Source organism: Crocodylus siamensis, chromosome 2 (assembly GCF_052110815.1).
Source record: "Crocodylus siamensis isolate JL-2025a chromosome 2, ASM5211081v1, whole genome shotgun sequence".
NCBI classification, from domain to species: Eukaryota; Metazoa; Chordata; order Crocodylia; family Crocodylidae; genus Crocodylus; species Crocodylus siamensis.
This window is the reverse complement of record NC_143396.1, coordinates 211,321,422-211,344,224: the sequence shown is the minus strand read 5'-3', so window position 1 is coordinate 211,344,224 and position 22,803 is coordinate 211,321,422. Positions and strand designations below refer to the sequence as shown.

Below are 22,803 nucleotides of genomic sequence, written 5' to 3'. Positions count from 1 at the left end.
ATGACCCCTCCCACCCCCAGTGCTCCTTCCTGCCCATGGCGGGGGGGTCGGACTCGATGATCTGTCCAGGTCCCTTCCGACTCATTGATTCTATGATTCTATATCACTACAGAATCAAGCAGACATAACAGCTTGTTTCGTGTCCTTTGACAGCAATATAATTGTTGTGTCTCTTTAGTTTTAATGCAGCCTAGGAGCCACCAGACTAAGGAAAAGGGAAACCCCAAGCTCCTGAAAGGTTTGGGATGTGTCACTGGATCCATCTTGCCCACATGAAGATCAATTTAGCTCACAGAGGTCTAAGAATTCAAATACCTCCCTTCTGCTTTTGGCTTCTCCGACCTCTCAACAGCAGGCCAGTGCAGGATATGAATCATTTGCTCTCCCAGTTCTCTCTTCCATGCTAATTTTACATTCCTGCAGGGGATCAGCTGGCAGATAAATACACAGGAAGAGGAAAGAACAGCCTAATTATCTTTGTTCGTTTGGGCAGGCCCACAAGGACACTCAACCAAAAATCTGTTTGTTAGTCCAATTGAGCTGAAGAGTATTATTTAAATAAAAAACCTGGAGAGGACAATTCTGTGAAAACCTAAATGCATGATCACAGCGCAGAACTTTGATCTGAGGAGTTCACTGTAATTTACCCAAAGAAAAAAAATAATTTTATGAACTGTGGTTTTACAGCTATTTAAATTTTATTGTCAGTTACTGTGTTCATTACTGCCTTCATCTCACTTGGATTCAGCCAATTCCTGCTAAAGAGAGCAGCTGAATGGAGGTGGTCACAAAGCACATTTGGCTATTACTGATACATGAACAAATAAGCGCTAACTCCAGGCTGGTGATATTTTATGAAGAGTCTATTTACAGCCAGGGGGAAAGAACTGCAGAGAATGACAAAGTTCTCAGCAAAAGGAGAAAGCATCCAAGGTTGCATCCTATAAATATCTTATAGGACAAATAGCATTTAGTTCAACTAGTTTTAAAAATCACTTTTTGGTCTGACAGTCTGTGGCATGGAAGCACAGTGGGCCGCACCAAGCTTGGAAAGGTATGATATACACCAATGACAACTTCTGTATGCATAACTGATGGACATGGTGAGCTCAGAAAGGCATCTTAATCATTATTATCCCATTCTTAATCATCATCATCTTACATTAGAACCAAAAGCCTCCAAGTGAAAGCTAAGATGCAGAGCACTAGGTGTTATATATATTAATGAGTCAAGGACTGTCCCTTAATAGGAACTTACATTCTAATGGCTAAGACACAGTATTAATATTTATTACCACCGTTTCGTCACAAAACTGACTTGGTGGAAAGATGCGGCAGGTCAAAACCTGATGTTTTATAAAAGACTGGAAAATATGTCCGGTATCTTAGACAGGCACTTCTAATGGAAAGCAATAAAAGTAAATAAAATTAGTTTACTGGCTATGTCAGCAATTAGGTGAATTCTCACTGTACAGTAGGTAAAGCTCTTTTACTTTCAGTGAGGCAGAAAAACCCAGGAGGGTTAATGAAAGAATAGCATTTGACCAGACGTGTTATTTCTAATCTGATGAATTTAGCTGAAGCTCTTCCTTCTTTCAGTGCACATATAAGGAGAGTGAATAATGACTTGGAAATAAACTGTAAAGGTAAGCTTCTTACAACAGGGTTTAAGATGAATAAAAGCATCAAGGAGGTCAAACAAATGTGGCCCCTTTACATTTAAGCTGACAGCTGTGAATTTTTTTTTTTTTTAATTTTAACCCATTTTAGAATCTCACTGAACCTTTTCTAGTTTGATCTTCCTGTATAGTTTTTAATCACAAATCTGTACCCACGGACTGTACAGTCTTGTTTTCTGAATAGAATGCCAACCATCACACTAACTAAGCTAGCTAATATGCCAAGCTTCATACCAACTAAAATAAAAGCCTTCTTTTTTTAAAAGAAAATGCAATTACACAGGAGACTCAGCTTAGATTCCCAGAGGCTGTCATTAGCTCCTATGGTTCAAAATGCTGCAGAGGAAGAGATTGGGGGAGGGAGGGGGGTTCCTATTAAAAAAAATAAAGGAAAAAAAAATCTTAAACTTATTTGATACCTTTCTAGAGAATGAGTACCTACCTTCTCAAGCTCAGGTTATGAAGGAAGAGAAAAAAATAAGAATCATAGATAAAGCCTAAGAGATGTTTTTAAATGATATGAAAAGTAAGTTGGGGAGATACAGGAACCATTGCTTCTCTTCCTAAAGACAGGAGTTTCAGAAGGAAAGATTCTTAAATAAAAAATAGCACACTTACAGTGTTAAAGAGAGGAGTAGTATCTCTGTGCTAATGGTCACTGTTCAGAAGAAAGTGCTCTGAACAATGCACAGCCTGTAGCCTGGTAACTAGATCATTTGGCTGGAAAGGGGGAAAGATGCAACTCCCTCTTGGTGAGGGCTGGCCAGAACCCAGGTCTACTGGCTCTCTCAGTAAATGCCCCAACCAATAACTTACTGGTCTAAATGGGCGAAAAAAGATAGGAGAGCCACCTCCTGCTCCATCCCAAGTGTCATGCATATGCCTTTTATTTCACCTACATGCCTATGCAGAGGGCAGCCCACTGAAATCGAGTCTGCTCAGTACAAAAACACAGGTAAGTTTTTCTTAATATAACCATGGGTTTAAGGCAGGGGTGTCCAACCTTTTTGAATGTGGGGCTGGATCATGAACTTTTTATCACCCAGTGGGCTGGCGAGCCATATTCAAAGACCTCACAGGAAGTGGTATCACATCAGGAAGCGATGTCATGTGACCTTTGACACCAATGAAGTTGCAGTAAGTGACAATGATATGGGTCTAACCAGTTCAAAACTCTCCCTCTATAGCATCCACCTCTGCCACTGTTCGGGACAGGATACTGAGCAAGGTGGACCATGGGGCTGACCTAGCATGGCACTTCTTATGCTCTTATGTTCAGAAGCTCTTATGTTCTTTGGCTGAGCTTCCAAATTATGGCTGAGATTTGCAAAAAGAGGTAGATAGGCATGTTACAAAGTTGTCATAAAAGATTTGGAGCCCTCTAAATCCCATTCATTTTTATGGAAGTTGGCCTTTTGACTCAGCTTTGAAAATCTCAGCCCAAGGTGCCAACCAAATAAGTCAAAATATATTTTGCATTTCTATGCAGTGTATCTATGTGGGGCTCTCCAAGCATTTTATAAATATTAAATGAACCTCAGGATGAGCCCAGCCGGAGCAGCAGGGGCTCAGCTGCACTTTCCCCCTACCTGCACTGGTCAGTCCCGAGTGGCACACGGCTCTGCCACCACTTCCGCTGGCTGGTGCTGACCCAGGCGGGTCTGTCCCATCTGGAGCAGCACACAGCTGAAGCCGGCTTCCCAAGTGCTACCGGGGATGGGAGGAGCCCAGCTGGGTCGGCACCGGCCAGCAGATGCAGCTGCGGAGCCGTGTGCCACTTGGGACTGACCGGTGCAGGCAGGGGGAAAATGCATCTCAGACCCTGCCAGGCTCATCCCATCCTGAGCGGCACAAAGCTCTGCTGCCACTTCTGCTGGCTGGTGCAGACCTGGCCAGACTCCTCCCATCCCCAGTAGCATGTGGGAAGCCGGCTTCAGCTGCATGCTGCTCTGAATGGGACAGACCCACCCATGTCGGCACCAGCCAGCAGAAGTGGCGGCGGAGCCGTATGCCACTTGGGACTGACCAACACAGGTAGGGGGAAAATGCATCTCAGGCCCCGCTGCTCCGGCTGGGCTCATCCTGTCCCAAGCGGCACATGGCTACTCCTCTTCCCACACGTACCGCATCGGCAACGTCAAGCTGACGCGGTGCGAGTGGGAACCTTGCCCCTTCCCCAGCCCTTCAGCAGCCATTAGGAAGCTGCTGAGGGGTTGGGGGAAGGACAAGGGATGGGAACAAAAGTAAACAGCGTTTACTTTTGTTTCCCATGGCAGCACTGCGGGCCACAGAAAATGCCTCAGCAGGTCACATGGCGGCCCACAGGCCATATGTTCGGCAAGCCTGGTAAGGTATCTACATCACAGGACTGACATGAGGTTTAACCACATTAGGAGCTTGGGAGCTCTGGAATCAAAGGCATTTTCAGAGTATATCATCACTAACTGAAAGATTAACAGTCCAGCAGATGCTTCATCACTAAAAGAATCCGTATCAAAGCAAAGAATATAATGATACCTAAAAGAGCCATGTGATAAAAATGTGCAACGATAATGGCAGTGACAACTTACGGCATTCCTTTTCATCACTTTCATCAAAGCAGTCGGGCAGCCCATCACACTGCCAGGCCCCCGGGATACAGCGCCCGTTACTACACATGAAGTTTCCAGGAATATTACATTCATTTGTGAAGTTGTTTCCAGGCAACAGCTGGCTATCTGCAAAAGAAGGGACAAAAAGAAAAGATCCCACATGATTTACAGAAGTGACTTTAACTTCTTAAGTTGTAGTCCACTGATATAAACAGACAAACGCAAAGCCAATGCTGCTGCTGCTCACCAGTGGAAGAATTAAAACACATGATGATTTTCAGGGAACCTGCTTCCTTGAAAGGTTTTACTCTTCACTACTGCTCTCCAACCCAGAAGCACCATCTTCCCCTCCCTCATTCCCACCCACTACATCCTGTGGGATTTTCCCAAATTATAGAGATCTCTGGGCTGCTTCTCCTCTTTTCTAAGGCATACACCCATGTAAAACCAAAGAAGGCTACAAATTGGGTTCCAAATCCCCATAATTCTGCCTGATTAGTATTTTGTCTGCAAAACATTCTTCTATCCCCCAGGGGCTGGGAACTAGATGGTTTGTTGGTTAATGCATACTAGCTTTTCAATTTAGTTTTAAATACAGTACTGCTAGTGAAAATTAGAAGTGAGCTTCCTGGTCTTAATCTAGTCCCCTGGCATACATCTGTTCACAGGCAAGAAAGGCAGCTGGCACATTAAAACAGTCTGGCAAAGAAAGCAGATTCAGCACTAGAATGGAAGGAGGGCTTCAGAGCAGGATGGAAGCATGAGGGCCAAGTCTACAGGTCAAATGTGGCTCTACTCAGTAATCTCAATCCCTTGGAAGTGTTAAATGCAGATACCCTACTAAACTTCAGGAAAAATACATGAGAGAGTATGCAACAAGCTGTTAAAGAAAACTGAAGATGCAAGCTCACAGATAGGAATCCTTTTTTCCCCCGATTCAAGGTGAAGAGCAGTACTGTAAAGCTTCAAATCTGAACTACAGAATAATAATGAATGGGACAGATGGTGGAAGAAAGATGCTTTTCTCCTCCCTTCATAGTTTGCCACCTCAGTTGCGTAGACTGCCAACCCTACCCAGGGTTCTCATCCCATTTTCGCCTTCTCTCTTCCAAGTACTGATCCCCTAGGACATCGTTCCTTCAACCCCCATCAGTGGTCCAAACCCCCTTCCCAGCAGCCTCCACTCCATCATTCCAATCTCACTATTACCAACTTTCTCAACATTGATATGAACATATTTGGTGTCTTGCATAAAGCCTCATATCTTGGAGACAGACAATTTTAAGAAAAATCTCAGCTTTCTCATATATAGGAGCTGGGGAATGAATGGGGGGGAGGAGGGAGAGTGAGAACAACAACAACATTTCTAACCCTTAAACTTTGCTGTCCAAATTAAAAATTTTACTCTTTGCATCCAATGACTCAAAAAACAGGAAAGGCAAATTAAAAAAAAGAAAGAAAATGTATTAAAAAATAAAGAACAACTTCTGATTGTTAAGATATTCTTGTGCTCTTTGAACACTGGGGATGACAATACTACAATCTATTATTCTCTGTGCTCCCTTAATATCAGGGAAAATTTAAGTGCTTATTCCAGGGGTAGGCAACAGTTTTTGGTCAGAGTGCCGAAAAAAACTACAATATCTACCTTGAGTTGGGAACCTTAACTATTAGCTATGCTTTCAGCTCTATCCATTTTAATCTGCAGTGCTGCATAAAAGAAAGCACCTTTCAAAGAACAGGCCCAGACCATGTGCAATGCAAACACTTATTTCCTTCTGCTTTTGTCAATTTTATCCATTTCAACTTTTTCCATTCTCTGCTTCATTACATACCTGTTCAAGTGAAGCCAATTTCATTTGACGCACATCCCAGTGCATAGAGGTCACTACCTAGTACATGCTGGAAAGAGTCCCTGAGCTGAATGCCTGCCCACTCTAGCTTGTCTTCACTAGCAGAAATATCTACTGCTGACAGCAGTTTGAGGCAAACGATATCCAGATCCAGTTCAGATTTGAATCACCATTCCTAAAGTAGTACTGAAAATGATTTGTCCTTGACTACTCTTGCAGAGAAAACCACATGAAGCATCAGTTCAACTGCAGCCACTGCTGGCTACAGTTACCAGCAGTAAGCACCTGGCAAGTGCAAAGCCTCAGAGCATCACTGCAGATACAAGTTTTGCAATTTTATGCTCAACCAACAAGTCAATTTTCACCCTCACCTGAATCCAGTTCAAGTCATTCTTTGCATCATTGATCTGTATCTGCTAAGCAATTGCTAAGTCAAATCAACACTTTCAAACAACTACACACAGAGGGTGAACACTGTGAACCTTACAGCAACCTTCTAACAGCAAAAAGCAACCAACGTGCTAAGAATACAGTGCACATGCCCCACTGTCAGAGAAAGCAATATATAATTAGCCGAGTTAAAATCTGAAATAACATGGCTAGATCCTCTTTTCTTGGCTCACAGTTGATCGGCATTCTTCTTAGTCTAATTATACAGAATATAACAGCTTAAACTTTAATACCAGATCCTAATGGGATCAGTAAAAAAAACAAAAAACCCCACACATACATATGGGCAATGTGACGCTACTGGAACGCTGTCTTTGGAGACAGTCCCTGTTTAGTAATTTTAATAACAGGCATTTTCTTTGAGAGATCCTGAGACAGAAAGAGCCAAAGGCTTTATACTGTTACATCATTAATGAATTAAGATTTACCATGCACTAAATACAGGAAGTATTATCTCTGTTCTACAGCTGAGGAAATTAAGGTGAGGCCCTAGTCCACACTAAGAAAGTTTAAATCTAAGTCGCAGCATGTGCAGGCCTATCTTCCTCTGATACTAGTTATCGGTGGAAGCGAAAGTATGATCTAGGGTTCACATATTTTTGTTGTCGTGTTATCTAGTCCTTCTCTATTCATTCACAGAACTCAACTTATATGAAACTGAAATTCTGGTTGTGTTTTCACCAGTGAGAGCATGGAAGAATCTAGGATTTTGGAAAGGGTAGTACAAATGGTGTGGCACATATCACATATAACACAACACAAAACTATTCTCCAGTTAATGATTAAAGTGTCTCTTTACGAACATGCTAGGGGCCTAGCGCTACATCACTCAGTTTAAGATCAAAGCAAAAAGAAATATAACTATTGGAATATGCACTAATTCCCTAGATTGCATATAAAGCTTTAAAAAACCACAACAAACTAGGAAAAAAATTGTCAAAATACTGGTAGTCAAAATGGCTAACAGACAAGCTAAATTGCAGAGAAAAGGATTGTTTGAATAGTGGAACATCAAGACCATTAAAAAGGACAGACTGTTATTAACACCTGTGAAATGGGCAGAGAGATTAGCACGAATCAGAGAGACAATAATGAGCCATAAAGTTAATTGATTCTCTCAGCAAAGCCTGACTAGAAATGGTGCTGCCCTCCCAGGCAGCTGATTTTAAAGTTTGGGTGGAGCAGTAATCCAAGGTGGAGAGGCTGCAACTGCACCTCCCTGAACCCACCCTTGAATGAGAGCCAGGGTTGTGTTACAGGAAGTCTGGCAGAGCTAAGAATGGTAACTCTCCCCTTCTTTTGTCTTAACCACTGTTCTCTAAGCAAAAGAAAGCTAGTCAGAACCGTTTCCAAAGAATGTGATTCAGACACAATGGGTCTTACAGACTCTGGAACTTCTAAACTTTAGTATTTTATTTGTTTTCTATATTTTACCTAAATTACCAGGACAAATGCCTCAGATTCATTCTAGGTCAAGCCAAATTTCTTAAAGGAAATCTCTCCATTCCAAGTTTCTCTTCCCCTTTTAATATCCCTTTTAAATACAAAATGATTATGCTGTCCCAGAGAGATAAAGATATAATAGATCAGGATTCTTGGTTTAGATATCAAATCTCATTCAGCAGCTAATAAAGGATTGCTTATAGGCTTTCTAATGACACTCAAATTTATCCTAACAATGTCCTTTAAAAAAGAATCCCTTGCCCCTTTTTACCAGAGGGGAAAGTGATACAGAGTGAATAAGTATCTCAGCTAAGTTCACATAAAATCTTCACTTCAGAGTTATGATTAGCAAGGCCAAATTAACCCTTTAGTGGGCCCTAGGCAAACAAACTCGTGGGGACATTTTTCACTCAATAATTATAATATGTAAAATAAACACAACTGGTCACAAGTATTGGGAGTCTCCTTCAGTCTGTCCTAATCAATATCAACAAATCTGAAGAACTGTGATGGTATCTTCAATCCAGTTGTTGCCCCTCAACCCCGGCATGCACTATTTCCGCCCATTCAACCAAAACACAGGGTGCTGGCTAATTCATAGGGAGTAGGTGTTACAGAAACACTGAAAACAGATGTAAGAAAGACCAAATTAGTTCATACCGTCCATTTCTCTGAAGAATCAAACCACTACTTTAAAATAATGTCCACACAGCTGTCAGCTTTTCTGCAGCCAAGCTGCTATACTACTGCCTGTTGGCAATGGCAGAAATTCCTTCAGTCTGGCACAGGCAGCTTCCAATAGCTGATATATTTATCCTGCAAGCCTCTTTGACTAATTCTGAATCTAAAGCAGATACTAACTACATGCATGCGTTCAGTTAAGAAAAGTTAAAAAGTGGCCCATTTTCACTGTAACACATTGCTCACTTTAAAAAGCACACACCATCTGGGCTGAATAAAAAAGGCCTCGTGTTTCACTTTAAGGGGGGTTGTGGGGGGAGGGGAAGTATGGCTCCTTCCAAAAATATTGGCACGAAATATTTAACACTTGCTAAAAAAAAAAAAAGTTTTAAGCATTCAGGAAAAAAGGTCATACTACGCTCTTCACATTTTATTAGTACAGAAGGACAAGTATATCATTCAGACAACATCTTTCATTGCAAAAGGATTCCAAACCAATTTCTACAGCATTTAGTGCTACTGCAATGCTGCCCTCTCTCTCTGGTGGAAGGTACAGGAAAATAAAAGTAGGCAATGTTCAGGACAAACTGGACCTCTAGTATCTACCTAGATCAGGTCAAAGTTCTTCATGTCTCTTCTAAAGCTAACTACAGACAGACATTCAGGTGTTTAAACAGGGTTCTAATAGCCGCCCAATTTAAACTTAGCTCATCCTGGTACAGACCTGCTCTCAGTGACCAGCAGTTAGTCTGTACAGAAGTTCCATGCACACAAAGCAGTCTAAAAACTGCAGAACCTGAGTTAGGATGAACCTGGACCTATGTAGTACCAAATGTACTTGATTTGGGTTAAACCAATGCATGGCACTTCTAAGTTTTCCCTATGCAGCCTTGGGGCTGGGAAAACCCAGCTACTGGCCTAAGATCTGGGGCTGCTCTTTTCACCCTCCACCCCCCACCACTGGGCTATTTTTTGCCCCACCCCCAATCCAACTAGCCCTCTCAAACCCCATCCCAAAAGCTGCTCCGGGTGCAGGCACTTTTATCAGTGTTCACTGCTGCCAGAGCCAAGCAAGGATGTCCCAGTGTGGGGAGGGGAGGAAGGACTGGGGTACAGGCTTGCAGGGGTGGGGGGTCCAGGGCTAAACGTAGCCCCTGATCCCCACCCCCCCCAACTCTCCCCATAGACTGCACCAGACACTCCGGACAACCCACAAGCAGACAACCTTGTGGGTCATGCCTGCCCCCTACCCTACCTATTACCAATATTTCAAACCTGTTTCCAAGGTGGTTAAATATTCCAGAAGTGTTTATACCTCTAGCTACAACCATTGGATCAGTATCTGTGCTTTGTAACAAAAAACCTGAAAAGAGATCATTTTGATTATGGAGTATCAGATATGTACTTGCATCTATTCCTGCATCACCATGCTTGGATGAAATGCCCTGACATGATAAAAGGCAGGAAGTAAAACCAGTCTGAGCTTTCAAATCATCCTTCTACAAAGTTCATCTGCACAATACTCAAATCTCATATTTCTGTATTCTCTCTGGTAAGAGAAATGATGTATCCCAAGTCCCCACTGTCTAACACACTAGAAGAAATTGGCTTACAGTAAAGAAAAAAAAAGAAAGAGAGAGAAAAAAAAACTAGTTAAGTAGGAGATTTAGACTACTGAAGTCTCTTCTCAGCTAACTGACTTCACTTGATTTTCCTCAATTTATCATCTCCATTTCATGGATGGAAATAACGTTTACCTGTCTCATGGGAAACTGTGAGGTTTAATTATTGCTTTGTCATATGAAGATGCTACATAAATGCACAGCACTTGCCCTGCTGCTACTCCCACCTTGTTTCATTAACATAAAACTGACTCACAAAGGCAATACCTACACCAGACTTAGGGCGTAACTATGCTGGTCAGGGTAGTGAAGAGGTGTGATCTCCAACAGACACAACCAAGCCAGAAGTATGTTCAGTCTGCATATACAAGCTTCGTCCACATTAAGAACATTTTTTCTGGTAAGATTGGCACAGACCCAGCCTAGTTTACTGGAAGCAGGAATTAGTGTTGACTTCTGCATATGACAGAAGACTACAAATAAGGACTCTTGTTGGTTTTGTTCCTGCCTCTACAGTTCAACAGGTCACAAACTCTTCTATCTGAACTTATTCAACTGTATAATGAAGATGGTGCACCTGCCTGCCACTCAGGAGAAAACCCTAGATTAAGCAGGGTAGAACATAAATTCCACGTTAATTGCACTACACAACATAGAGATAGAAGCAGCCTCCTGGCCCAAGTCAGATCCCCAGAGAGGACAAAGAAGAACTCCTTTTAATTTCTGTATCTCCTTAAATTAGGGATTAGCAACCTACAGCCCATGAGCACGATGTGGCCAGCAGAAACTTTGGATCCAACCTGAAGAGCGGCAGCTAGGACTGCATTTAGCAACAGGGGGAGGGCTCTCCCTGGACAGCACCACAGGGGGTCTCTGCCTGCGCTATGCCACAGTCAGGCAACACAGGCTGCAGCAGAGGGGGGCTTTCACCATGCTACGCTTCAGCTGAGCAGTGGGGAGAAGTGGCAGCTGGGCCCCAATTCCCACCGTCCTCTGCCCAGAGCTGGGTCATTCCAACCCCTCTGCCAGAAAGCTCCTGATCCCTGCCTTAAATAATTACATTTGATGCCACCCGCAAGTTTGTCTGTAGATGTCTGCTTGTAAACTTGCCTCCTAAATCCCTGTAGGGACTAGTCTCTGGCTGGATTGCTTTTGTTTGCAGTGATGCCAAACATATCAGAAGTACAGAAAGACAAGCATCCCAACCTGGCGCTGAGAACTGAAGGATGAAACAAGCTCCCTCCACTACAGCTCCAGCGCCACCTAAGCCATCTGTTACAGGCAAAAAAAATGGATACTTGCTAGTGATTATTTGAAGACTTCTAATCCGACTGAACAATTTTAATCCTTCTCTCCTCCCTCACCACTTAAAATTGTCTGATGGTTACATTTCTGATTCAAAGTTTGGGGGGAAGCGAGGATTACTTATGAAGGCAGATGGACAGGCACAAGAAAATGCAAATCCATAAGTAACGTTCATTCACAAGAGTGAACCTCTGTTTCCTAAGCCTTCAATCTAAAGAATGACTCATTAGGTGGCCCCAATTATTTTTTTTCTGAAGATCAGTGACAACCTATGGCAGACATTGGGAGAACGACTGCCTTTGATCCTCAGCATTTGCACAAGTTAGAGTAGGGTTGTCAACCTTAAGCCCTGCAGGTCAGACCTGGGCCAAAGTGCTTCATGTGGGTTCTGGGGGACCCAATAGAGGCAGGACCCACCCACTGAAAGTGAGTGCATGGAGCCCCATTGGCAATGCCTGTCAGTGGCAGGGGTGAGCAATAGTTGTGCCAAACCTTCCTGCCACCACCTGCTACACAACATATCCAGAACCAGCCCCGGAAAGCCCCATGATACAGATCAGTCCCAGGGGTGGAGTTAGTTGGGCACCCCAATCTAGGATAAATTAGGTCTAGCCATCCAGTTTGAAAGCAGAAAAGTCACATCACTTAAGAAATCGCAGCTTACTCCACTGTTGGATGTCTGTCGTTCACCTGTAAGGTCCCCAATGCAAGGAGAGAGTACCTCTGACTGAAGGTTTGAAAAAGTGCCTCGTACAACCCAGACACTACCATAAACAAATGAAGCGGCAGCAAGAGTACTCTATTCTTCCTATTCCATGTGTCTAACAGCATCAAACAGCTGCCGCACTCCACCCCAAAGACAGCATTTCAGTGCTGGTTACAAAAAGATGTAACTATACCATACACACAGCTCCAAGCTCTTTCTGAATTAAGTGTGCTTTATGAATGTTAGTTAAAAAAATGGCGAATTTGCACCTGCATTTTAATGGGTGGTTGGGATAGGAATTTCTTGTGCATAGTGAAGAGGTGCACATGGCCTACTTTAATTAGTGCAGACAGTTGGGAGATTTCTGGTGCAATCTGCAACCCCAAGTTTAGCTTCCTCCAATGCAGCTGTTACTTCAGCTTATATACAGACAAAAAAAAAACAAAAAACCTCAACAGGGTCAAAGCTCACAAAGCCTGTTTAGTGTGGTGGAAGAGAAGGGGAACGTGGGCTGCTTACAAACAGAACTAACGTGGAAGCAGTAGGTGGCACCAAATCAATACAGATTTAAGCAAAAAAAGAAAGGGCAAAGGGTGAAGAGGGGAAATGGTTTCATATTTTATTACTAAACTGGCTCCATGTGGTTGCCAGGAGTCTCAGAAGGAATGTTTACCAGCAGTAGTAAACAGGAGAGAAAAGACTAGATATGTTACCTAACTAGGTTCCTTTTTATATAAAGTTAGCAAGGACTGTACTTCTGACATCAAAAGATCTCACAGCACTTTAATGATCAGAAAGAATGAATCCCTACATGACCACTCTGGTAGAAGTGGTATCCGCATTTTAAAAGTGTGCCAACTGGGGCAAGGAGGCTAAAAGTTTTATATAAGGTCCCACAAAAGACCCGCAGCAGATCTAGGAATAATATTTAGAGGTCCTGACCACTGTCCTCTGCTTTAGGTTGATGATGCGACTATTCCTCTCTCTCTCAAGAATGTGATTTGGGTTTGTACCAAGAGGAACTGTCATTTTAGTTGAAAAAGATACAATTATGTGTCCACAACTTTACTTATGAGTTCTAATTATGAGGCCCATCAAACTCCACATCCTGAAGGTATGAAGCCTACTCTCAGCCTCCAGCACTAAATAGGTGTACAAACATCTGGCCGTAATCCTGCGAATTCTGAGACTGCTTTAACTTCAAATCAACCTTTAAAAGGGAGTCAGTGGAATACTGCAGCTCCAAGATTGAAGGGTCATTGATCTGCTCCCCAAAACTCAGCTCAGACTATACAAAATGAGCCTGCTGACTTTGCCTATTACTGTAGCTGACTACCAATACACTCATACTTTAAAAATGAGATGAAAGTGTCTCCCTTCATTACCCTAATGAGTCAGAAAAACTGGTGCTCTCTTTATTTGTATTACTACAGCAATTTCAAGCTAGATCCACTGGGCTGTCACTGTGTCGTTTCTGCTGCAGAGAGCTTTCAAGCTGAAAAAATTAGTGTGTGGGGGGGGAGAGAGAGAGAGAGAGAGAGAGAGAGAGAGAGAGAGAGAGAGAGAGTGGGGGTGGGACTGGGAGGGAGAGCAATAAAATTTAATTTGTTCAGATCAATAGAAGGTCTTCCAAAATCCAGTCCAATGACCCAATAATTGCACTATGCTGCCACTTTGCCTAGAAGGTGATGAGTTCATCACTAACTTATAACCTCATGGTTACTCCCCACTGTAGTTGTGGGATCTGTCAGCAATGCATTTAAGCCTTTAACCCCTAAAAAAAGCACATATGGCGTTGCAGATAAGAATTCAGCAGTGAAGCAGTTAAGCCCTTATTATCCCATAAGGGATAAGGCTGATAATCCCTTGTAGTCACTGGAGACCAAAGCAATGTGCTGCTTTGTCATATTAAAAGTCTCCAGTATGGGACATTGCAGGATTTATAATTAAGATGGCCATGAAGAAGAAAGAATGACTAGTATGCAACCCAGGGCTTCTAGCCACTGAGTGTAATGATCATTTGAGAAAACTGGGGTTATATTTGTAGTGGATTCCCCCACAAAAATTCTCTTGCGGTGGAAAGCCACCTGTCGATTTCAGACCCAGGTTCCCAGCCACCCAGACAGCCTTGTTACAAGCTCGGCATTCCAGGGGAAGGGACGCTTTAAACTTCAGGTTTTCTGTCATTTTAAAGAAACTGACTTTAAGATTAGAAAAGTCATCTTGCAAATAATTAGATTATGCATTTATGTAGTGCAATCCACTCTGGAGGGTCCTAATCATCATCATCACCCTCCCTAATAATTTGTTCTGAATATATTCAGATAGGCTAAGCCATTACCTCTGGGCACTTGCACAGAAAGTTTAAGTAAGAATAAAAATCCAAAAAATTTAAAGAAACTGCTCCACCTTATTTGCCTCATCTCACAAAAAAACAGCCACTCTCTTCTGACCATTTTAATATTCACTGTTCAACTGCTGCATACCTGAATGACTTTCTAGGAGAACAGATAAGGACAAATGCATTCATAGGAAATGAGGTGTGGAAGGCACCTCAGGAGGTCATTTAGTTCAACCCCCTGCTCAAAAAATGACCATCACTAACCAAGGCTTTGTCTAGTCAGGTCTTAAAAACCTCCAAGGAAGGAGATCCCACAACCCCTCTGTTCTGGGTAACCTGTTCCAGTACTTTACTACCCTCCTAGTGAGAAAGTTTTTCCTAATATCTAGCCTAAACTTCCCTTGCTGCAACTTGAGACCATTGCTCCTTATTCTGTTGATTCCATTGATTCTACTGACCAAAGGAAGGCAGAGAAAGAAGTAAGTTCAGAAACTATACACTGAGAAAATGCTCTGTCAGAACCCTTTCAAAATAGATTCAGATATGGGTTTTTAAACACGTGTCTGTCTACCTATAAGCATGAGTAGCCCACTTTGGCGCATCCCCACAAGCACACACATGCAGGGTCACATGTTTGCTTCTGGACAAACAATAGTGGCTCAAATATGGTGCACAGCAAAAAGACCCGGGTGGGGTAGGAAAGGCTGGGTCAGCGCCTGTGCTGACCCCAGGAGCCTTACCTGAGGTCCTAGGGGCCTCCCAAGGCAACAGTGACAGCAATCCTGCCACTCGGACCCTAGCCAGCAGCAAGAGCATGTCCCTGGCTGGCCAGGGTAGTTTCTGGCAAGGCATGCTCCTGCGGTGTGCAGTGCCACTATTTTTGGTGGTGTTTTTTTCTGACACCAAGATCTCCTGGTATAAAAAAACCCCACCGTGCTGGAAATTAACAGTGTGGCACACAGGTGCACATGCTCCACGTTCAGTTTGCAGTGTCTCAAGTGGCTTTGAGGTACCACAAACCACACATGCACACTCACAGTGGCTGCTCATACTTAATTTTAGGCACATGAATTACCTCTCATTTTGCAGTTGGAGGCAATTATCCCTGTGCTACTGTACAGCCCCTAGCATGATGGGATCCTGATTCAATACCAATAAAGATGAGAACCCAGTGGCACACTCAAACTCTTTTGCCTTCAGGTGCAGCAAAATAAAGACATACCTCAGATGCATGTCCAAGCCATGCAGGACTCAGTAGATCATTAGTAGTCTCAATGGCTGCCTATATGCAAGCTTGGAGGTGGGGAGGGGGGAGAAGACTGTTTTAATTAGAGCTATTTCTGGGCAGCCACTCCAATTAAACTACTGCAGCATCACGCATATTAAGCCCCCCATGAGTTTAAAAATGGCCAGGGGACACTTTATCTAAACCATGATCAAGGTTTGGATAAAGCACCCTGCGACCATTTTAAAATATGCAGGGGATTAATGCATGTGATGGTGCAGTGATGCTGGAGCACTGTAATTAGAAAGAGAAGGAGCATGTGTACAGGCAGCTAATGACCACAAGTGCTCCTGGAAAGTCTTACATCTCCAAGAGATGCCACTTCTACCTAGCGCACTACCCAAGGTGCAGGTTTAGTACCAGCTCACCAGCATTTTCCCTTCCCCCCTCACCCCTCAAACACCAGAGCACTAAATCTTTTAAATTTCTCATGTGGCAACATTTCATGGTGGCATTGTCTGGTTTTACAGGCTGATCACTTCGGAAGTTCAGCTGTAGCATCGGAAAACAACACTCGTCCTCAGAGGCACTATGGTAGATCTGCCATTTGTTGAATCAGCTCCAACTTTTCCAACTCAGCTGGTGCCAACAGCTTGGCTTAGACCCTTATAGAATATCACAGTGCTAAGTCCCAAAGGACAAGCTGTTGTAGCTAACTTTGCTTTGGCTGCAATCATATTACCAGGTCCTGATCTATAGTCCTCTTTCAAAACTTCTCTTGCTAAAAATGTATGCTTTTTTGGTTTAACTTCTTAAAGTTTTATTCTGATCACAGACTGTGAAAGTGATGCTGGCAAAAATAAGCGTACTGTATGCGACAGTACATACTGACACGCACAAAAATGCACCAGCACAAAGCAAGAAATTCCAACAATTCCCTCGGTACATTAAACATGAACTTAACAGAATTTAGTTTTGTATTTATATCCTGCGCCACAGTATAAGGGACAAGGTACTATGCTACATGGAACAATTTATACATGTGGTGCCTTTCATCTTAAAAAGATCAAAGTCTTTCTCCAACCATAAACACAATGCACACCACTAAAATCTAGCTCTTCCTGAGACAGACATACTACACTAGAAAACTGAGGTCAGGTGTGACAAATCTCATGGGTCTAGGTCAAGGACACATCAAAAGACCCTTTGTAGACCAGAGAAACATAATTGTTAAAGTCTTTGCAGACAGACCCTCACACAGATAAACTATTAACATGTGGTTTACTACTTCCAAAGATGATGAAGAGCTGAGTATTCCCAGTCAGAATGGGCATCTACTGTAACTACATAGCCCCATCAATATAATATCTAAAAGCCTCACATGGGCAGATCTAGGATTTTGAAAAGGGCAGTAAAAAAAGCGTGGCACATCACACACAACGCAACATATACTTTTCTCTATTTAAAGAGAAACAAGAAGTGTTACTAATAGGCTATATGGGGACTAGCATTGTGTTACTCAGTTTAAGATCAAAGCAAAAACAAAAAACTATCAACATGAACACTAATTTGCTGGGTAATATAAGTTTTAAAAAACCCACAACAAACCAAGGAAAAAAAGTCAAAACAGTCAAAAGATATAATGTCATTAGTCCTGTAGTCATTACAGTGAAATGCACACCTTTTATTCAGATTCAAAAATCAAAATTTAGCCTTCCTGAGCTCTTGGTAGTGCTGCCAATGCTACACTGTTAGTCATTAATCCTATATTTATTCAACTGTAAGATGAGGTTTTCTTTCCCAATTACCATGGAGGAAAAGCCCCTTGTCTTAGACAGACCCAAGTATGAGGGTGGGGAACAGGAAGCTGCTGTGGCTTGGCTCCAGCCCCTGCCTGGGGTGAGGGCTGTAGCTGCAGCTGCTGCCTTCCCCGCCCCACTCTCACTTTCTCTGGTCCCTTTCAACTCCCCACTTTAGCCTCTTTCCCCCATCTCCCCCTTCTCCCCATCCAGTCTCTGCTCCCCCACTTGCCCCTCTCCTTCTCTACCTTTACTGTGCTCTATGCTAGTAAGCTCTGTCTGTGCTGCAAGCTGCAACACTGAGCATGGCTCCAGCTGTGCCCTGTGCCCCAGGCTCAAATGGGGATAAAGCATGCTGGGGCAGAGCATGGGTAAGGGGGAGAGGAGAGCAGGGAACAGAGGTTAGGGGGGACAGGGAGAAGGACGGGAACAAAGGCTGGCAGGGAGAGGGAAGGGGGAGGGAAGCAGACATGACAATGAGGCACACACAAGTAGGGAGCAAGCTGCTTAACCTCCCCATACCACCTGTCTCCCCACTGACTGCCTCTCTGCAGCAGTGGGAGAGATGAAGTATATGACAACCCTCCAATAATTAGATTCTGTATGTGGAAACTTGTAACAAATGTATAAATTTTCCATATATAGAATCTAATTATCTTAGATTCAAGTAAATATAGTATACCATACCTGAATTAAGATTTTCACCTAGAACTATTACACCAACTGAGTAGTTGGAAAAACGTTCTTTGCAAGCTTTCGGGCACAATCATCAGAACAGCAGAGACTCCCTATACCTGAAGAAGGGCGACTGCGCCCGAAAGCTTGCAAAGAACTTTTTTCCAACTACTCAGTTGGAATAAAAGATACCACATGAATGATATGCAGAGATAAGATCAAAAAACCTTGCATGCCTAGTTTGAGTGGTGTAACATCAAGACCATTAAAAAAGGATAGAGGGCTGTTAACAAAGGCTGTGCAAAGCTTTGGTTACTGATTTAATTCGGAGGAGACTCAGCCCAATTTGGCAACCGAATCTCCAAATCTGAATCGAATCAGGAGACCCATTAATCTTTCTGAATCAAATCGAAAGCCTCCAATTCAATTTGGAGAGATTCTACGATTCCACCACAGACACAGCTTTATGTTTTTTTCTATGTACCTCGAGGCACCAGGCATGGCGGGGTGGATGGAGTGTCCCACGGAAGCACAGGGAGATCTCCTGTGCGCTTGGTGGTGGACCCGGAAGCAGAACAGGAGTACTTCCGGTCGACTTCTGGGTTCGCCGCAGAGCGCGTGAGAGACCCTCCCTCCCACCCTCTGGCTCCGTAATTGGTACCTTCTGGATCTGAGGGGACACCCACGGTCCTCCCACAGCCAACTGCCAAGCTGGGGAGGCAGCGGGGTCCCTGCATACTCAGCAGCGGACCTGGAAGTGCTTCTAGTCCACTTGTGCGTCCTCCACTTAGCACGCAGGGCCCCACCCTGCCCGTGCTCCCATGGGACTATCTCAGCATTCACAAGCTGCACCTGGTGCCTCACAGTATGTAGGAAAAAAAACGTATAAAGCTATGTCTGAATCAGAATCAAATCTTCAGATACAGCCAAATCATATTGGGATAGTGATCCAAATCAGCTAATAGAATCACTGTCCCCCGAATTGGGCCAAATCCGAATCTAATACTGCCCGCTTCCTACACCCCTACTATTAACACCTATTAAGTGGAGACAGATTAGCAGGAATCAGAAAGCTGATAATGAGTAGGGGGGGTCTACTTAATTAGTCCTTTTGCAGAGTTCACATGAAAAATGGCACTGCCTGATCACCAGGAAATACTGTATTAGCCACGATTTCCTATGAAATCAACCTAAAAAAACCCAACCCATTATTCATATAATACACTGTTTTAAAATGTCCCAATGCTTACTGTAATACAAAGACAGCATGACAACCACTAGAGCATAGCTCACGGGATTGAGAGTTATTGACATGCCTGCTAGTGATGTAGATTAGCTGCTAGTAGTCAGTGAAGTGAAAATGTTTCTATTGTTAGCATTAATTAATATTTCTAAACTTTTTGTAGAATGCTACATATAATAAATTGTTACAATTAATATTGTATATACAGTTATAATATATTTAACTTAGATTTAAATTTAATATTTAGATTTATAATGTGATAAATTATATAACAATTTACTTTCCACAGTATATGCCTCTCCACCAATTGGCAGCAAGGGGCAGGGCAGCCAGGAAATGCCTGCGAAATCAGCTCTTTGTGCTGCAACCAAGCCATGAAAATGGCTTTTTCTTGCCGCAAGTTAAGTAGACCCCTAATAATGAGCCATAAAGTCAATTGACTCTCTCATTGCTGTCTGAACAGAAATGCTGCTGTCCCTCCCAGACAATTGTTTTTAAAGTTTGGAAAGAAAAGGAATCAAAGGGGGAGGGAGGGAGACATGTAACCACTACTGCATCCTCCTCTCCCACAATCTTCCCCTGAAGCTCACAATCTTGAACACATTAATATGACGCAGAAATGCTATTACTCTCACTTCACAAAGGAACTAAGAGACTTTTCCAATGATATGGAGGAAGATTCTGATGCAGCAAAAAACTGAGCTCTGGCCTTTTGCATCCCATGCCAACTTGTTAGGGTAGCTTGTTATATTTAATGCTTTGAAGTTGCACCTGCTTATAGTATTGTTTATATTTAGCCTCATTTAATCATTGCTTAAGTTCTGTCCTATTAACATTTTATTTTTATCATAACATATCATACTTCTAACATAACATAGCAATGGCTTTGTTATCGGCTCCAATTAAAGAACTTGATACTAATCAGCTGAATCAGAGGGATGAAACAACTGGATATATTAATGAAAGGAGATAAGAGAGACCAGTGGACAAAGCCCAAAGTAAGACATCGAGAAAAGGCCAAATTAAGAGGTGTGCTTGTGATGGGTCTGTCTGTTAGACAAATATGCTGATGGGATAAAAGATGGATAGGATGCTGACCACAAAGGGACCAATCTGAAAACAGTCACCAAAGGAGTGAAGTTGAAGAAAAGCATGAAAAGGGGGGAGCAAGAAAATTAGTCATCATCACCGTCATCATAAATCCAGCCTTCAACAACTGTCTGGACCACCCCAGCCCATGACGTACCCTTTGCTTCCAGGAACTAAGTGGCCAGCTTTTTTGTTGAGCGAAGTACTATCTGCAATTGGGTGAGATTATTGTAGTGAATGTTTTTCTTTCTGAATATAGAAACTGCTAAGATAATACTTGTTGTAGTAATAAAGTTAGACTTTCATTTAGGAAACTGAGTTGTCTTCTTTCATATTTCACTTTCCATTTAAGGAATAATTGTACTTTAACAATCCCTTAGCACCATCTGGGAGACAGTGATGCTAACAAACTCTACCATCACTGGACCATCCTTCCACCCCACTTTAAAACCATAAAGTCAAATAATACCAGACTGGATATTCAGACTAGTCAGTACCATTTGTCTGGCATGCAAAACAAAAGGAAACTCATAAATGGCAATCTATATATCATAGTGACAGATGCACTAGAAGTGCCTTCTGATCAGTACTCAGCTGATGGATGTCACCAAGAAAAAAACAACTCTCTCAGTTCAGCATTACAATGCCTGGTCCAGAACTTGAATTCCTTCAAAAAAATTTAAAAATCCACCACCATCAAGGTAAAATTTACACTTTCTGATCTACAGCAGCTCTACCTTTTTTTTTTTTTTTGTTCCTTCACCAGTCAAGCCTTTACCCTACTGATAAGAATAACATTTTTTTGCCTACAGACGTTTAAGCCCAACATCACCACAGAGAGAAATGTTGCAAGGTGACCCTCTTCTTCAAGAGAAGTCTCTAAATTCTAACTTTGACTGGCTTATTACAGGAGAGAAGAGAACAACAAGCCATTATCCATAGATACCTTGGTGGGAAACATCATTTTAATAATAGTGTCTTTGGATAAACTCAGAGCAGGTTTGAGAAAAGATTCAAATATACCTTTACTTCATAAACACAAGAGCATGCAACATAGTCTAAAAAAGAGGAAACCGCATTAGGCATTTGAGAAGCATTTTAATCTTGCATTGGTACCCTACAGTCTTGCTCAGTGGAGCTCAACCTCCAACCCACATGCCAAATCCAGCATGTGGGTCTCCCCGCAGGTCCAGAAATGTAGTGGCAGGAGCAGTGGCAGCATTAATTGCTGCTCCCCTGCTGCCAAATTTATGAACCTGTGGGGAGCCTCACAGGTCAGATGATGTGGCCCTGTGCCCTCAATCACACTGTCACACAGTGGGGCTCGGGAGTGGGCTCACTCCATGGCCAGATCTGGTACACACAAGCTGGCCACATGTGATGAATTGACCTTGCAATGTTGAGCTGGCCCTCTGGGATAGAAGGTTGAGCACCACTGGCCTTGTCTGTTAACTCTTTCTAGTAAAACACAAATATTTTTTAAAACTTTTTAGATCAGAATACATTTAGTTTCTGTCATTTAGCATCTAAAATAAGTTATTTCAGCTACCTGTTTACCGAGCAAACATGGTCCTTTTTGTTTAACATTTTCCTTCACAAATGAATACTTCTGCTCAACACTCAGAATAAATCATAATCTTGTATAAACTAGTAATGACATGATGCAAAGCTGGATGCTCTGAGAGAGAGAATCCTGAATGAAGAAGTGAACATTGGACTGTATTTTTAACTTTAATGTCTCAGATTAAAGAAAGGAAAGGAGAAAAATGTCAATTAGAGTTGCAAGAGGATCACATCCAGAATTAAGCTATTAAAGCTTCTTTAGCAATCATTAGCGTACCTATCAATTTATTAAAATCTAAAACACAACCACAGTCAACAAATGTAAGAGGGCCAGGAAGCAAGTGTTGCCTGTTAGCTTTCAATATCCAAAATAAGTAACTGTGCACTTTTCCATTTAACAGCAAAACTGGTGAATGGGGTTCTGTTTCAATAATCTAAGTGCTTTTGTCAACACAGGAAGAGCCTTAAATCTAACTGTTCTCACTGTAGAAACAAAAACCAAAGTTTTTGTAATTGCAAAAAAGAGACTCATTATTTC

At 42.5% G+C, this 22,803-nt stretch overlaps 1 protein-coding gene across 1 annotated transcript in view; it reads right to left on the bottom strand.

The window, feature by feature from the left end:
* LDLRAD3 (low density lipoprotein receptor class A domain containing 3) overlaps positions 1-22,803 on the bottom strand; it is a 226,289-nt gene that overhangs the window by 148,686 nt on the left and 54,800 nt on the right. Inside the window, exon 4 of the mRNA XM_090034631.1 lies at positions 4,250-4,396. Coding sequence (XP_089890757.1) covers positions 4,250-4,396 — 147 coding nt within the window. The remainder of the gene's footprint in view (positions 1-4,249; positions 4,397-22,803) is intronic.